The sequence below is a fragment of the Saccoglossus kowalevskii genome, chromosome 15, assembly GCF_978046115.1.
Source record: "Saccoglossus kowalevskii chromosome 15, keSacKowa6.1, whole genome shotgun sequence".
NCBI lineage: Eukaryota > Metazoa > Hemichordata > Enteropneusta > Harrimaniidae > Saccoglossus > Saccoglossus kowalevskii.
This window is the reverse complement of record NC_140655.1, coordinates 6167941-6187143: the sequence shown is the minus strand read 5'-3', so window position 1 is coordinate 6187143 and position 19203 is coordinate 6167941. Positions and strand designations below refer to the sequence as shown.

The window sequence follows — 19203 nt, the reverse complement described above, 5'->3', positions numbered from 1 at the left end:
AGTTGTGCGGACACGGAAGGTTTCTGCGGTAACCGCGTAAGCAAACAACTACACGAATGAATTTGGCTGATATGACAGCTCTGTGTGCGCTAGGTTTTAGAATCAACAAGTGACAGTGGAACGAGCTCTCCCAAACCATGGAACTATAGTTCCATGCCCAAACGTAGCCTAAACTCCGACTTTGGCCCGGGTTTTGACTGGAATGGACAAATTACTACTGTAGAAAGTGAAAGAGATTGTGTACATAATTTTCATGAGATCATTTTTGTTTGTGTACGATGTTGGGCGAGGCATTAAGGTAAAAATAGATTTTCATGGTCAAAGCATGGTCGAGGTCATACATACTTCCAGTCGTTAGATGGCCCCGGGGGATGGACAGTTTCATGTTTAAAACAATAAATACTCACCATTTTGTACAAAAATGGTCAACAAAATCCCGAGCACCAAGAACAACATCCTGCATTCACAGTGAACGTGTGGTTTCGCTGGTTCACGACGCCTTTGCGAATATAGCTCGTAGGGTTTAGTAACAGGTGACGCTAAAGGCGGGAACCGGCCAATGATGTGCTTAGGAACACTGGTTTTCCTACCCAGTTTACAGCACTGAGGGCGGTTTATAGCTGACTATCGTACACATTCGTAACACAAGAGTCATAGAACGACACATTTAAAGTTGTATTGTCTCTTATTTTAATTTGAAGGCCTTTGAAAATGTGTCAATTTGCTACATCAACCAATTAAAACACGCGCGGCGTTCGCGTAAAATCGCATTTTCTTTCTTGCGAAAAATGATGCTCAGAGCCTAAGTCATTTTTAGTCTCGAGACTATAAATCCCATGATGCAATGCTGCTTAGTGTACTGCTTCGGGTGAGTGAGCAGTCACGCGAACCTAGGGAGTACTACATTTTGCTGTCGGCCATTGTATTGTGCACGTCTTGCGGGAAAATCTAATCTGGTTCAAAATTCACGTGCAACTGCAATTATGAAGAGAGGCAGGCCACCATTTAATAAAACTGATTCGGCGAAGAAAAGACGTCGGAGTGAAATCCAAAAAAACAACCGGCAAAGTCGAGTGCAAATTGGAAATCAATTTGATCGATGGGAGTCGTTACGGCTTCAGCTTGCAAGCCAGGGAAGTGGATGTCATGTCGTCGATCACCGCGACGTTGCTAAGTATCTACTTGATCGGAACGAAAGGTAAGTTTTTATTGTACTTTTAATGTTTTATTTTTGGTTTACAATATGAAGAACGCTTCCGAGGAAAGCTCAGCTGATGTTTTGCAGAGTACAGCGTGATTTTAGCCAACGTCAGTCAGTATCACTCGTAGCCGATTTTTTTTTTCAATCGATGGCGACATGTTATTTTTGTTTCTTGATTTTTGTCTTAGATTCATGTTGTCTACACCGGTTCCTCCTCATGCAGCTTGTCTCGCGTTCGACCTAGACGCGTCAACAATTTCACGTCAAAGGTAAATATATCATCAGGCAAGGAAATAGTGTTTGTTACGAAAGGATTGTACCCAGCTGTTTTGTTTTTTGAATAGGACGATTCACAACAATTCTACCGGATATGTGTTGTTTCCCGAGTTACACATGTGATGGGCTTCCATGCAATTTTTCCGTGCATTGCAGGAGTACAATTGAAAAGAAACGTGCGCTGTAGGTTTTTCGTAAATATTTAATAAATTAATTTTTTTCACATTCGTGGTCATTTTGGAAAGCGAGGAGTTTAATGATGGCGTGTACAATGCAATACATGTTTTATTTTACTGACCATTTATTTATTTATTTATTTATTTCAGTGACGATTATGAATGTCTGTCAGGAATTGAGTATTTAAAAGAATTTCCTCAAGGGCAAGTATTAAAGTTATTGTCCATTCACTGGAGATATTTGACGAGTTAATAAATTATAATTTGTTGATATAGTTTGATGTTACAGCTTGGAATTTTTTTGTAGGGATTCCGGTAGTATATGTTCAAGAAAGACAGCACCTGAGAACCTGTCTTATGATGAAGATTTTTGCCATAATGTTTCTGAGTAAGTTCCCATGTTGAAAGTATTATTTATTAGTTTTTTAGAGTCTACCCTTTAAATTTATTTTCAGTTAATGGTGTGTTTTATAACTGTTGAGTTTTTCATTGATTGTACTTATTTTCACTATTTTGACTGGAGGCATTTTCTGCTAAATCAAATTACTTTCTTTACGTTATGTTTTGGTAAAACACAGTGAAAATTAGATCCACACACAATGCCTAAAATCCCAGTAAAAATAAAGTATTTTACAGTACTGGTATTTTATTTATTACATCTGTTTATTTGTCCCATCTAGTATGTCGCTAACCTTTCAAGATGATAGGCATGATGAGACGTATCATCCTAGTAGCACAGAGGAGAGTGAGGACAGTGACTTGGATGACAGTGACTTGGATCACTCTGAATTTCTGATGGATTTGTCAATGAAGTAAGTGGTAGTTACTATAATCTCATATCTTGATTGATGTGTCATTATAATGTATTTTTCCTGGTCCTACAGATAATATTTTGTTGCGTTACATTTTTTCTAGTCAGAATGGTATAGATGCATCTCAGGTTATAGGGAATGAAGATGACAGTAGTTCAGAAGTTTCTGACAGTGATGAGCAAGATATTTGTCATGCACAACCCTCTAAGATGACAGAGACTCATTGCATTAAGATAAACAATCCAGAGATTATTATCAGTCAGAAAGCTGGAATTGTGTACGAATCGTGTCTGAAACAGTTAGTGGAGATGAAGATTCCAGAGAAATGTCCAGAGCCAGGTTGCAAGAAACCGTATGAAATAGACTTTACCAAAATAGGGACTTCCCTCACCATGGAGTGGGTATGTAAATATATATGTAATATGCATTGTAAATGGTACATGTAATATAATATGTGATTTATGAAATAGCATATTGCTATTATTCCACAGATTAAAAATTTTCGTGTGGGGGGTTCCCATATTTTACAGTTGGTAGCCCACATTTCAATGCAAGGGTCAGTCAGGATTATAATTTAGATTTCCCAGAACAGAATTATACAGATGACAACTATTCAGATAGACAGTAGCTCACTTGGGCTACTAAAGATAAAAATTTAACTTGAGCCCCACAACTATTTTTTGTTCATCAGTTTTTTTATTGTGAAGTAAATGAATTATTTTATATTTTTATAAATTTTAGGTATGTACTGATGGCCACATTGGACATAAATGGTTGTCACAACCGCTGTTGAACAAGGTCAATGCTGCTGATTTCATTTTGTCATCTTGCATAGTATTGTCTGGCAACAATTATTCAAAGACAAAACGATTATTAGACTTCATGAATGTAGGATGTGTGAATGAGTCCACGCATCACCGAATTCAAAAACATTATTGTATTCCTGAAATAAAAAAATACTGGGAAGATTTACAGAACAAAGTCTTAGAAAATATCAAAGATCAAGAAGTTATTATAGCAGGTAAGTTGGTCATAAATATGTAGTTTTGATAACATTTATTCAATCATTGGAAAGTATAACTGTAAATTACAATACAGTTTATTATATAATAATACTAGTATTTTATAGCAGAGTAGCCTACAAGAAGTTAAAGACCACTCTTTCTTTTTTTTCTTCAACACAAAGGCAATACCCATCTTTACTGTAATATCACTTGTATAACACTTCAACACGATTATAAGTTGTAAATAAACATTCCCCAAAACAGCCAAAAAATAACATAATACTTTTTTGCTGCTTAGGTGATGGTAGAATGGATTCTCCAGGGTACAATGCTCAGTTTTGTACATATACCGTAATGGAATATGAAACCCTGGATATTGTGGCAGTCATAATAATAGATAAAAGAGAGACAGAATTGAAGTCCACCAACATGGAGAAAGAAGCCTTTAAAAGAGCTATGGATTTTTTGAAAGAAAAGGGGATAAAAGTAAAAGAAGTTATCAGTGATGCACATCCCCAAGTAACTGCTTTTATGAGTAAGTATTAAGTTGCAACCAGCCTAACTGAACATTTGAAAAACAATTGTTTGTAAATACCCTGCTGTATTATTTTCAATTGGAAAACACAAGGAACTATGGATGTGCTTTCCCAAAACCAGAGAACTTGTTTTTTATGTTCATTGAGCCACTTACAATTCTATACATTTTCTTGTATCTAATTGGTAAACCCTTATAGCTTCTTTGTCTACTATTCAGTGATAACTATTTCATTATGATTTACTGTCTTTGTACTGTGTTTATTCACAGAAAGGGTTTACCCTGAAGTGAAACACAGCTATGATATTTGGCATGCAGCAAAAAATCTAGGAAAGAAGATTAACAAAGTAAGTATTTTTTATTGTTTCTTGTGGAATGATATGTGTTGGCGATCCGCTCGTTCCGCTAGGATTGCCCTTATAATCACTTTTGTGGCTTTGTGTGTGTCCGTGATATTTAGTGTTTTCACATATTATTTCTTGTGATTATTTCTGCTTAACTGATTTCGCTCAAACTTGGCGGGTTGGTCACACCTTCAACCTAGTAATGAGGAAAAATCTAAAAAAAGAATTTTGGCCCACTGCTGCCATGGCAACAGCCAAAAACTGATTTTGATGCCAACCAGCCTACCGGTTTGTGTTAATACATGTTAGTTTCATATTTTAACCTATCCTGTTTCTTTTGGCAGGTCGGACAGGAGAAAGGAAACAACATTTTATTGGCCTGGTCAAAAGACATTGTAAACCATTTTTGGTTTTGTTCAAGGGAATGTAGTGGTTCTCCACTGAGCTTTCTTGTAAGTATATTTTTTCTTGCACATTTTTACAAAACTTTTATTCTTGATTTTGAACTATAAACATTTTTTCTTAAATTTAAAAGTATATATAGTTTCACCTAGTTTCATATTTTTTCAGTCAAAGTGGAAAAGTGTTTTATTTCACATTACGAATCAACATGAGTGGCCAGCCCTGGAACATGATGATACTGGATGCTGTGCACATGGGCCAATAACAGAAGGGACACGAGAAAAGGATTGGTTGACACCCAGTTCTAAGCCTCATGTAGCATTGAGGAAGCTGATATATGACAACTATCTTCTTCAGAAGATTCCTTATTATGTCAACTTCAGGTAAAGTATGAATATGTAACTTGTATAATTGAAAATTCAAATATCGTATTTTCTCTATTTCAAGCACCCCCTCCACCAATCTGATTAAAATCTGATGTAGTGTGCGGGCTTTAATTATTTTAGCTATAAACTTATTTTAATTTTATTTTTCATTACTTTTGTTATTAATGCCCTTTTTATTTATTATTTTACTTTGATTTTTTTAAAATTCCGCCCTACCTACATCTGATCCGACGCCTATGTAAGTCCCGTTCAAATCTCGCGTAAGTAACAGCCAATCACAGACCCCCTTTTATACAGGCTGTCGGTTGCTTACTTTTCAGTGTATACGGGCAATCTATCTATACATTATATTTTGCCCACTTGAATAAACCATTAATAGAAAATTGCTAGTATATTTTTATTTGCAAAAGAAATTCCACAGCATTTTACAATTTTTGTCATTACATTGAATATGTTTTTCACTTCCAACAAATGTGTACACTTCCAGATACATCTTCGCCAGCCAAGGTTCGTTCATTCAGTCATCGCTTCAATTTTACATCACTGAGCATAATTATCTAGAATGGAAGCAAAAAAATAAGTAAATCGTAATGATTAGAACACTGTAAACAGCTATAGTAAACAATGCAAACTGATTTTAAATTGTATAGCGGTCACCGGCCCACGGCATCGACGCAGAAAATTGGAGCAAAATAATATTTCCTGATCAAATGCGATGTGTTCCAAATAAAAAAAATATTTTATTCCAGTCCAAATCAGCTCAATTACTTTAATAAAGAGTTATTGTATAATGTACAAAACATTGATACAATTTGATGAATATTTACAGCTACGGCTTCAATACCGGAGACGATTTTGGCCCGATCGTCAACAAAACATCACCTGTCTCCAGGGCAGGCGACTGAAAAAAGACACCGGTGTTCGGTCGAACCGGTGGAAACAAAATCGTCACTCCCAGAATAACTATGCAAAATAAGGATCGAACCATTCGAGCCACAATATTAACATAAAAATGACTTTCGTTGCATTTTACAATGATAAACTTACCGAAAAAGCCGTGTCATTCCCCGGGTGTCATTCTCGGTCGCTAACGTCTATATAATCCGCCATTTTATTTGAGTCTGTTTGCTACCTGACGTCATCATGTGCACTATAGAAGGAGGTCTGTGATTCGTTGACTAAAATCGTCGATAGTGGGTCTCGTTGAAATCTCGTTACATAGGCATCGGCTCAGATGTAGGTAGGGCGGAATTAAAAAAAAATCACAAAATCAAAATCAAAGTAAAATAATAAAATAAAAGGGCATTAATAACAAATATAATAAAAAATAAAATAAAAATAAGTTTATAGCCAAAATAATTAAAGCCCGTACACTACATCAGATTTTAATCAGATTGCCCCTCCACCAATAGAAGTACATGTAAACCCAGATTATCGTTTGTTTCTGTTGTAATAATATAGTTTTGCTGTCATGATTAATGGTTTTGCTGTTAAAATTGTCAGTAGATAATGTATTATTTGGGAAACCATTCAGTTTTAATTTATGTTCTCTATCTCCTTTTAGAACAACTGCTGAATTAGAGAATTTCCAAGAACTAATTTTAGTTTATTCAGCTAAGAGGTATTCATTCAGGTAAGAAAAGCACTTATTTTATTGATTCTAAAGCTACACGTATAGAGTATCCATGGACCAGGGGTTGAGTAAGAGGCATAATACTTCCTTTTATATAATGCTTGGTATTTCTAAAAACCAAAGTAGGCAGCAATTAGACCTTTGACATGATAATTTACAGTACAACAATATATTATGATTTCTATGTGAATATGACATTCACTAACCTCTATATATATAAATAGCCTTTTATGGACATACCTATATGTAGACTAAATTGGTCATGTATTTATGAATAACACGGTCTGATTGGTGATTTTTGCTGACTTATAACCACAGAATGTATGATCAAAACTAATTTCCGTTATCTCATAGCTACCCAGCGTATGCAGCCAGGTGCTATTTAGCCGCTATAGATTACCAGCAACACAAAAACCGGGAACACAGATATGATAAAGCTGGCAATCCAATGTGAGTAATTTATCACTGCACAATGCGGAATTGTTCACATTCTGTAACACCTCAACTGATCCAATCTTAATCATTCTGAACAAGTTGATGCAGTGTGCATGTTCAGTTTTTATTCTGGATAGGCTTTGATTCAAAGATTCCACATTGTGTGCATGTGTCTAATTAACCATGGCAAGAGATGGCAGGGTTTAGTCACCATCAAGACAGTGATATTTTTAATTATTGTCACCAGTTTGATTCATTGTTGCAGTGTAGCAGGTATAGTTCCTAAGCTTCAGTTGAACAAAACTTACAGCAACTGAGTATGATTTCGTAACTTTGTAGCGAGCAGTGTCTGGCAGGTTTCAGTTTTCTGAAGTATGTTTGTTTTCATTGTTACTAATGAAAAAGTAAACAGCTTTTTCATTGGTTCAGCGAGCTGAGCTTAATTATTGTATTAATTTACCCAAGTTGCATAAATACCCATCACAAAAATGTGGATCAAGACTTGCAATCAACAACAAAATCTACACTGTTCAAAATGAACTGAGAATATAAGAATTTTTGAACAAACTCACTAATCAGTGAGTTTAGTTTTAGTGTTAATTTACACATTTTATTTATGTTTGTTTGCAGTTGGCAGAGGCAATATTGCAAGAAATCTCAAAGGTGGACTGTCACTCATCGGAAGACTGAAAAATCATTTTTTTATATAAAAGACATTGTCAGCATGATACTCCAAGCCAGAATGAAAGACAAACTTCCCATGAACAGAAGATCTTTTTTAGGTGAAAGTGATCCCCGGCATATTCAAGCAACGCTTGCACCCATTCCACCACCAACCACCAGCAATATTGTTCAAAACCAAAAGTCCAGATTTAAAAGTCAATAGATCTCTGGAATATAGTATTGTAACTTTGTAAATAAAAATTAAAACTGGGATTTTTATATTTTTCTTTTGAAGTTGCTTTATTTCATATTGTAGCCACTGACATTATTGCTCACCAAAAAATACACAAAGAATATACAAAACAGTTAAATATTTCAACTATATTTTATTGGTAACTAGGTGCAGAGGAATATTGTGCAGTGCAACAATACAATCATGAATGTAAATGTTAACGTAGCCTGCTGGCTAAAAAACCAACATACTGTCCATGTGGATTGGGAAATTTTTTCCTAATTTCCCACACACAACAACTGGGAATCACCCTTCTGTCGTCTCTCCCAATCTTTCCATGCCGCCAAAGAATAAACTGCCTATATGCTGCATGTCGCCAGGATTTATTTGGATCATCAATTTCATCTCTATCCTCTCCAGCAATAGTTAACCCAAATACAGATCGCCTGTATCCTCGACAAAGTGACAATACACCATTGTCCAGACAATACAATTGCATTTCCTGAAATTGTATATACAATGTAATTCAATGTTAGTGACCAGTTGCAGAATAAGCTATTTTGGTAGCATATTGGGATTAAAACTGCACTGCATTCATTGTTCTATGGTTGACTAAAATGCAATTTTGGTATAGCTAAGACTAAATAATTATGATCCAAAATCTGTATTTAATAACAGGAAAACACTTGCTCACTACTATCCTGAAAAATCTGGTATTGTGTTTTGGTTTAAACTTGAAGTACTAGTACATGAATATTAGCTCACCATCCTTGAATTCTTGGTGATTACATGGCCCTGAATTGCCAACAATTGTATACGAGTGACCATATTTTCACTTACTGGCCATTTTGTCACACAACCATTTGGTGTATATCCGCAGCACTGTCTTTCGGCCTCTGTGGGCATTTCTTGGCAGTACTGGCATACACACCAGGATGGTACGTCGTCTCTAGTAGTCCTTTGACTGTCTCCATTGTTATCTATCTCCTTCATCACATTGAACACTAAACCAGGCTGTCGCTCCACCATACTTAAACATAAGGACTTTAATTCATCTGTGTTCATTTCAGATATTTTTGTCTGATTGAAGGCAACAGAAAAAAAATTCATATTAAATATTTTTAAAGCAGCCCAAAAAAAAATTGTATATTGTGCTTTATTGTAGAATAATGTATTATACACACATTGAAAATATGTATGATTAATAAAATTCCAGAATTTAGGAAGCACAGACTAATGCAAAACCCAGGAAAAAACTCACAGACAAATGGAGTTGTCGATCCTCGCATAATCTCTCGTATCTGGATTCAATATCAGTGTGTTCTCGCCTATGCCTACCCCTCCCTCTTGCTGCTGTGCTACCATTTCTCCTTCCTCTTTCTGTTCCACCATCACTCCTCTTTTTTCCACGTCCTCTACCATAACTTTCTTCCCCTGTTTCTGTCACTGCACTATCATCCTCTTTGCCTCTCTTCCTTTTAGTTGTTGCTCCACCTCTTCTTCCTCTTGCTGTACATGACTTTCCTCTCCTTCCACCTGATGCCCTCCCTCTTGTTGCTCTTTCATCTATTACCTGCTGCTGTTCTCTTTCTGCAAGGAGGAGTAATAAATGTTATTTGATTTGTAAGTCATCTCAATAGTAACAAGAAAAAATATTGGAGAAAAGAATCGTGTATAAATTCGAAAATGTACTAATCAAATGACAAAGCAATCAGATTTATAGTTGCTGGGAACCGTTAGAGAAACAAAATTTAACTCATATGGCAATGAAATCAGTCTTCAGTCTGTTGAGTAGAAAATCATAATCATTATTGAAATAAATAAGAAATGCTGGCAAAAATATAATTTTCCGAGTTCAAAAAAACCTGCATGTAAACTAAAGTTTTTATTTTACCATATTGATTATGCTTTGGTAAAAATAAAAAAATTATTCATTTACAGTAGTCAATTAAAAAATTTCAATAGTGTATCCTGTGTACCATTAGTACAAAATAGAGGTGTGAAAGATAAGTTATGTTATGTTATAAACTCAGCTGGAATGAGCACTTCACACCTCAGTGGTTGGATCAATCAGTCTTGAGCTATGAACCAGTATTATGTTTCATATGTTTCTGCTAGATTCTTTTGCAAAAGTAAAATAAAGTAAGAAATGAAAACACAGACACGGACATTACTTGCAAACATTATTTTTCAATAACTTGCACTAAACATAATATCTAGTTTTCAGACTGACTGACCTATTTTAAATACAACCCCTAGAAGTTGGTGGGAAGGTATCGGGTAAAAAAAAAATAATATTGGACACACTGAACTTACCTCGCCTGTTTATCTCAAAAAAATGGCCGGGTTCAAAAGGAACGTCGCTAACTTCTCTGAAATTCTGAAAATAAAATGTTCAAGTGTTAGATGTGGAAACCTATAATACAAAACATGGTTCAACTGAAAACATTTCGGCAGTACTAATGATTAGTTGACGTGAACAATGAAAAGAGTTATATTCTATGATCCCCAGTTCATGACTAATGTTATATGCCTTCGACGTTTAAAAAAAATTACCAACACGGACACCATGCAAAAAATGATCTCGATCGGCGCAGTCATAGAGTTTTTAGTAAACAGGACAGGGCGGTGATTCTCATACAAAAAGTACACACAAAAAGAAAACTGAATCTTGACTTTTAATAATTTTATTTTAACCCAGAATTACGACGATCAGTGAAAGGCCGGAAATACACTGCGTTTTCAATAAATGACTACGTCTTCACGGCGAAGTTGACAGGAAATCCCGGGCCGGAAATGGACCATCCCGTGTACAAGACCCAGAAAAAAAACTCCGTGTCTGCCTATAATCATTACCCACGCCATAAATGTTGTGAGAAATATATAAAAAACATTATCACGATAAAGATTGAGCATCCTAGAAATACAATTTACAGGGAATGTAACAACTGAACCGAGTCGCGTCAGCGATCGTTCGACAAGTCAAATTTTATAATAACCTTAATTTTACGTTCAGATCTTTTCCATCGCGGTACTGCCGATTAATATAATGAACAGTTAAATCAAACTACAATTTCGTCGAGAAAACATGTTAACAGAACGGAAACTTACCAACTGTTTTACGGAAGCCATATCTTATCGTCTGCTACACAAATCCGTGTCCCGGGCAACTGTATAATGAAGCTCCCTAAGCTGTTGAATGTGGAACCATAAACAAATGTCCGGATACGGTCGGAAATTTTCGGAAGAAGGAGCGAGAAATAAAGCGAAATTTTCACGCTTTCAACTTAGGTGGGAAGATTTTAACATAGGTCATTGAAATAAGCACATCAATACATTTCTATAATATTTTGGAGACAATACAACTTTAAAGCTTACTTCCTTTACTAACATGCAGATCCGTCATTGCTTTTCTCATTGTAAAGGAAGTATATAAAATATCGAATTCAGATAACAAAATGTTACCTCGACCAATGTTACCTCACATGACTGACTAACGTGACCAGTCAGGACACTGTCCGGGGACACCATGTACGATGCTTGAATATGGATCATTATTTATCGCGGAATCCCGTTAGGCTATTGGCACAGTTGTGTCAATTTTATGGTTTTTAAGATAATTCTTCGAAGAGCGAGTTCGTAGAATCTCATGCGTTGACGCGAAATTGGTAATTTCTTTTCGGACCAAGATTCTATTTTTAGAACTATCCCATAATATTAAGGAAAAATTGCATTTTTGGGCACTTTTTTGAAATTATTGAGGTGAACATAAAGTACCACATTATCCACAATATATAATTTTTTCAACCTATGTCACCAGTCTGAGATATGGCATAATATTTGTGTCGTATGAACCTATGCTAAAAGCGCTATAATACTGACAAAATGACCAATATCCACTTAAAATACAACCACCATTTTCTCAAAAAATAAGCTGGTGACCCCAACTAACTAAGTATTCTTATTTTGCCCGGAATTACAATTTATTGGAAAATGAATAAATTCTAGGTATTTTTATTTATGGGTAGGCTTTCTACCTTAAGAAAAAATTATAAAATTGTCACGGTTGGGTCAGTCTCAGATCACGTGTGCGATATCGTCTCGCAAAGTTCTTGAATTTTCCATGTTGCAGCCCTGCCTTGATATTGTTCCTTCCGTTGTATACTCTAGGCACAACAAAGCTATTCCTTTATCTTTATAAATATTTATAAATTGGCAGTTCAGCCTAATCGGACAATCAACGGACACAGTGCGCAATGACGTCATCTGAAAATGTTCCAATATTATTCCATCGCCCAATAGAAACATCTTATGTCAGTTTGAATTGTGGACTTTATATAAATATATATTAAGACTATATAATTTTCATTCACTCTGCTTGGTAACCGTTAACTACTAAGTTTAGTAAGATTTCCAATTTCGCCGTTGAGTAAGATTTCGAATTATATAATTACATTTTTTTTATCGTCAATCATTTGAATTCAATGAATTATCAGATAATTAACATTGATTATTAATCTTTAATTTTGGCGAGAAAATTGTATAATTTTTCATTGTCATTCATGTTATTGTTGTGGGTGATCTTAAGACTGTCGTGCTTATCAAGATTTTTATAAAGTGACAAAATAAACTGTTAAAGCTATATGTGACACGGATTTGATTGGTCGGTGCTGTGATTGGTCGGTGCTGTGATTGGTCACACATGCAATTCATTGTGTTGTCTCACTGATACGCTTAATTGTAGCACGAGAGGGCGCCGTCTGATCTAGATGGAACGTTACAAAGTTAGCCGTCTGTAGGCCATCGTCGAAGCCACAACGTTCCTTTCACAGTGAAATAATGTAATAATAATGTTGAAATAAAGACCAACAATGTAAATAATGACACAATAATCTAATAATGTTGAAATAAGTAAATCATTGCAAAATAATGTGATAAAAATATAAAAATAATGTAATTACATTAGTATTGACATAACACATAAGTACGAAATAATGAAATAATAACTGATCGAGATAATTTTGGCGGTATTCTCACCCAATAAAAAAGAGATAACAAATGACATTCAAAGATAACAAATAAAAGTAATTTAGCAAAGAATTTATTTTATAATAGTTTTATTGATGAAATATTCTTCGCTTCACTAATGCCTTGTATTGCTGAGGATTTCGTAATGTAAAACGGTCTGAAACTACTATCACTGCGTCAATAACAGGTTAAATGTGGACACAAGATCAGATTTCAAACGCTATACAAAGCGACACATTCAGTACATTCATATATCTATACACAGTCCCTCTATGGACTGTGATCTATATTTACAATGCTAATAACATTGCTTGCAACACCATTTGAATGTTTGGTGAGTGTGGGTGTGGGTTCAATAGTACAGTTGACAAGTGACGTCACTAAGCATTATGGCGCTTATGTAAAGTCTTAGTACCAGGCTTTTTATTGGGTGGTCATAGTTTAATAGAATAAATAAATACATAAATAAAACAAGTATGGTGCGACAATATATTGGATTTAAAGGGCAGTGGTCGTCGCGCCACGCATGCGTATGAGGTATGGGTCTCATATGAAAAAAAGGATGGCGTCTTTGACTGTTGCGCAGATCGACAAGTACAAACTGAGACATCTTTATACGCCTTCGCACGCTCAGGCGCCCCGCCGCACGACATCGGGCCACAAAAACCGTATCCAGTCCATAAATGGTTTTATAAATGTAATTACAATTTTACGACGGCGTGACCTTAAACACATGACTTAATTTAGAATGACGCATTTTGTTTTGAATTATGAAAGCTGGGCGCACTGGGCCAGACGTGATACAGGAAATTATTGCCCTGGTGGGAGGACTTCCCATAGCGCTACGAGGCTGGGAAATACGAGGTATATGATAAAACAGATTATAAATCTTCATGGGTGCAAATGGTCAATAATTAATGTGAATGTAAATTGGACAACATGACGTAGACTTAAATCCTCAATAAATCCTCAATATTAACAGAGTACAGTTTTCTGGTAGTAAAATCACAATATATCAAGTAAATATTGACCAGCATACTAAATATTGAATGTGATTCTTTATAATACATGTATAGCCCTGTTTTAAAGAAGTCCGTACAAACATCATAAAGGATGGTGGTCGTCCATCACGCTGCGCATTTACGACATTGTGTTGATAAACATTGATTTTCCAACAATCCAATGCGCTCCTGTAATGGAAATCACATGTATGAGTTTTGACTGTCCGTACTGCGTCGCTTAAAAAAATGCGTGGGTACATCAGATTAATGGCGAGTGGAGTGTTCATATTAGTGTGTTGTACTGCCCTCAACGGTACTTGTTTTATTATACACAGGGAGGCGATCGGGCGCCCGAGGATGAGCCACAGTAGCGGCAAGAGATTGAAACTGCGTGATAATTGCTGCAAATATTAACCTTTTTTTCATTTTTTTTGTAGGCATTCAGAGGTTACTTGGTAAAACCAAACCGGTCTGCTGAAGTGCAGTCAACAACAAAATGATGAAATTCCGACAAAGTTTCGAACAGGATTGGCAATTCCCGCGTGCCTGCATAATCAGGTAGTTGCCGACACATAGGAAACTATAACAGAATGATGCATGACTATATCCCGGGGACTATATATACACATTTTGATCACGTAAATGTTTAATAATTATCTCTCTGGTCCAGTATCTTTGGAAGTGTTGAATATACATTTATGGACGAAAAAAAAAACATATTTAAAATCACTTGACAAAAAACTGGTAGAAATTATGTTGTAGAAATCTCTATTGCTTTATGAAAATATCTGATAAATAAAACTGGTTACACGGCGAAATCCTACAAAATAAAAATTCGACCTAATTAACGGTTTTCAAGGAGAGCGACATTCTTTAACACTAACTGGCAAGTACGCAATTGTCTAGCCAGGACAGAAAATATGCCTTATCACGCTCATCTTTCTATGTAGTAGACGGAGTACTGGTCATAGTTCGTATAATTGACACTCAATGATCAAGGGTTATTGAAGGATGACAAGACACGACACAAATAAAGTATCCCCTAGATTGGCTTGTCACTCAAGGATACGAAATTGCGTGTATCAATATTTACAGACGACAAACCTTTCAGGATTCCTAGTTTTCGTAGTTTAGAGATCGGGATAACGTTTGAAAAAAATCGGGTTCCCTGGGCTGCATGATGTGGATGCGTTTTTTTTTAAATATGAATACTAGGTTCAATTGTTTAATACATATATATAGTATTTTACCGAAAAATTAAAATTTCATTTATTTGCGTCAGAGAAGTTAATTTCTTTCAAAGTTGTCAAGGCATTAGTTTATGTAATAAATTGCTAACTCTATAGATTGACTAGAAGCTCTGTGTATATGGCTGTCAGATGCGAAAAATCAAATCAGTTCAAGCCCAAAATAGTTTTAAAATATTTATTAGAAAACAAGACAAACGGGGATGTTCAGAAATCCATTAATGTGAAATCAGTCTTTCCCATCTATATGTACATAGCAACAGGTGGCTGAATAAGTACTCTCATCGTAACAAAAGCATTTCCTTCATCTTTATTTACAAATTTCAATGGCAGTTGATTACAATCAGCCAAACGGAGTCCCTTAAAAACGTTCCAATACTATTCAATCTAGATCTGCCAATGGGAACCTCACGTTTCAGTTAGAATATAAATATTTATTTGTAATGTCTTTGTTGCCACGGCGCCGAGAGTTCACAATTTCGTTTCAGTAACGTCACCTTGCACAACGTAGTCGGATTAAATTAAGCATTTCTGGTTGTTTTACCCGTTGTAGGATGTTTTCAGGTAAAATAACTGCTGAAAAAATTATAGTAGGGAGATTGACCACGAAATTGAAGATAACCGGTGGTAGAGGTACTATTTCAAAATTGAATAAATCGGCGCAAAGTCCTCAAATGCGACACCCCGATTACATTTATCGCCCAATCAGCTGTACCATGTAACACTATCTGGCCTTTTTTTTCAATTGGTTTTGAAATTGCATTAAATCTGTGAATATATTGCCAAAGCATGTGAAACTCGCTTTTGAGACCGGGCCGACATTTGCTATACGGTGACATCATGGGAGGCAAGACGTGAACGATTTACCACGTGATGTAGAAATGACGTAGTTTATAAAACTTAAAAAAAAAACGTAATATTTAATGTTGGACTACTATTTAACAATACATACGATGATCCATAGAAATGTGGTTAATCATATAGAGTCGTTAGTGAGATCTTTTGCTACACGCATACTGTACATAGCAATCGATTACACAAAATTCCCGACCACCTCGAACCGTCTCAACTGGTCTTACTCAGCTATCGAACAAGAAATGCAACTAAATATGTAGTATAGAACATCAAGATGGGAGAGAACATACAACTTGTTATGTACTCACCACCAGTGGTAAATAAAAGCACCAGTAAACAACCGAATATTGCCTGTGACATTTTATGAACGAGTGAAAGAGTACATCGCCCGTTGATATAGTCCAACGAACTGTACGTGACTTTATATTGGTGATGGTTTACACCCTAATATAACATTGTATCCTTACATTGAAACAATTATAAAATAGATCATATGCTTTGTTTTACGTGACCATTCTATCATGTTTCATCAAACAACTACATTTCGGAGAGTACAGAATAAATATGACGTTAACGGTGTCGTCGACGCCGATCTAAATAAACAATGTTGCTAATCGTAAGTCTGACTGACTTCTCTCTTATCAATTCGCAAAGATACTAAAACGTCTTTCTTTCAAACACTAATAATTAAATTTAATTACAAAATGTTTTGATGCGTGAATGTAAATCAAAGAACGCAATATTCAAATATTAGTAAGATATTCCAACTTGTATTAATGCCCAAAATGTGATATTCTCGACAACGTGTTAGTCCACCTCCCAGCGCATATCACCGGAACTACTTTTAATGCTTATTTGTTTATTTTTAAGCATGTCTATTTTGAAAAACGTGTTTCAGCTTAATACCAAGATTATTGTATAAACACAGAGATATATATTCATGCATAATTACCATGTTGCTTGCAATCAGGGTTATTTATATTACTGATACACATCAGTGAAGTTTGCACCTTTAAGAAAATAAATAAAATAAAAGCACAGAAATGAAATATTTTCTACCAATATAACAATCATAACATTCGTCAATATGCAAATTTGAATACATAAAGATAAACAATACACATTCATATTTTGTGATGAATTAGACATGAACCAATTTAATTAAACTTGACTCATGCTATTATCAAATTATTTTTATTATCAAATTATTTTTATTATCAAATTATTTTTAGTTTTATCAAATATAGCACGTATAAACTACTGATATGACGTCATAGTCACGAACTGACCCCGTGTGTGTACTTTTCAGCATTTGAAGCGGGTTAATCCGAACCTTTGACCACTAAATCTGAGGGTTTCGTAGGTTTACGAAGTTCCTATATGAAAAATCTGCCTGACAAAAAAACAAAAAACAGTAACAAAATTACATGTAAAAATTAATTCTATGTACAGGACATGTGAGCGTTTATATTGAATCTGTTGTTGTGTGTGTTGTTTACTTCGTAGGATCACCTACATTTAGAGCTAGATTCCGTTTCTGTAATATACCATCTGCATGACTTCTTCCAACAGTGAAAAACTCATAAATTTGACCTTCATTCATCAATAGGTGTCATACTGTCAGCATGTATTAATGTTTTATAATCTATAATGACGTCATGTGCTATATTTATAACATACAGTAGAATTGTACTGGTGTGTTACTCTGAACATTTTTTTCAAAGTTTTGGAAAGCCCACAAAGATCTGACACAATGTCAATAGAAATCCCGTTCAAATCTCGCACAGCTAATCACAGCTGGCTTTTAAAATTGACCGACAGCCACGCTCACGGGACACATTAATTAACAAACATTTACTGTAACAATGTACGAGAAATAAGATCGGTTTTCGTGGCGTGGGTTTCATTTGTGGGTTTGAAGACAGTTATCTCAATCAAAGTTTGGCTATACTAGGAAAGGGTGGTTAGCGACTTCGGTCAATTTTTTTCACTTGCCCTTGCAGGCTAAAATTCATGTTCTATCGTAAATTTGCACATGTTTGTGTCAATAACAGTCTTTAGAATTTCCATACAGGCTACAGCAGACGTTCTGTTACTCACTATTGCGACAAACATTAGATTGGGTTGTCCCGAATTACTGAGAAATTCTAGCGAGTACTATTTATTTTTTATGAAATATTATTTTAAAACAATCTTTCACACATTTCTGCTGTCATTTACTACTTCACGAGTAACTTTTACTACTTTCTAAATAATCTTTACTAATTACCAAACATTCTTACTAATTTCCAAAAAAGGTTTACTACTGTTCATACAGTTTTTACCAATTTCCAAAAAAAGGTTAACTACTTCCCAAAAATTCTTTACTAATTTCCAAAAAAGGGGTTGACTACTGTCCATACAATCTTTACTAATTTCTAAAAAGGTTAACTGCTGACATCTTTTATTCCATACTATTTTTTGCTTCATTCCAGCATTCTATTGATGTCCACATAAATTGTACTGATTTTAACCTCTTTCAATACAATTTTCCCTAACTTTCAGAGAACTTTTAGTACTTAGCAGTCAATTGCAACTTGACTACTTTGCATACAACGTTTATAGTTTTCCTACAAACTTTCACTACTTTCTAACCAAGTTTACTACTTTCGAGTCGTTTTTCACTCTTTTTCAATCAACTGTTTAGGAGGCTTTGAACACATTTTCTACTCAATATCCATCTTACAATCTTCCTAACCACATTTTATTATTTTGCAGCCAACGTTAAGAATTTTCCAGAGAATATTTAGTTTTAAACAACTTTTCTGCTTTCAGACAGCTTTTATTACTCTTCTACAGACTTTTACCAACTTCAAACCAACTGCCATTACCTTCCAGACAACGTTTTTGGTTTTTAGCCAAATGTACTACTTTGCAGACGATTTGGTAGTTTCACGAACATTTTCCAGCCAATCTTGCAGCTTCATAGAAAAC

General features: G+C 35.2%; 2 protein-coding genes across 3 annotated transcripts in view; both read right to left on the bottom strand.

Moving 5' to 3' along the window:
- Nucleotides 1–16624, bottom strand: part of LOC144350021 (uncharacterized) — a 29279-nt gene extending 12655 nt beyond the window's left edge. The window contains exon 1 of one of the 2 annotated variants that reach the window (XM_085508663.1): nt 16539–16624. In XM_085508663.1, the coding sequence (XP_085364789.1) occupies nt 16539–16590 (52 nt within the window). In that variant the 5' untranslated portion in view covers nt 16591–16624. Of the gene's footprint in view, nt 1–407; nt 585–16538 lie in introns of those variants that run through there. The other variant, XM_085508664.1, reaches the window with a different exon arrangement.
- Nucleotides 8234–11451, bottom strand: LOC102806722 (uncharacterized). The gene is made up of 5 exons (XM_085508660.1): nt 11211–11451; nt 10416–10479; nt 9361–9689; nt 8940–9179; nt 8234–8601 (listed from the first exon to the last, which is right to left on the bottom strand). Exons 1-5 carry the CDS (start codon nt 11229–11231, stop codon nt 8317–8319), a joined length of 939 nt encoding a protein of 312 aa, XP_085364786.1. The 5' UTR covers nt 11232–11451; the 3' UTR covers nt 8234–8316.
- Nucleotides 16625–19203: the final 2579 nt, after the last annotated feature.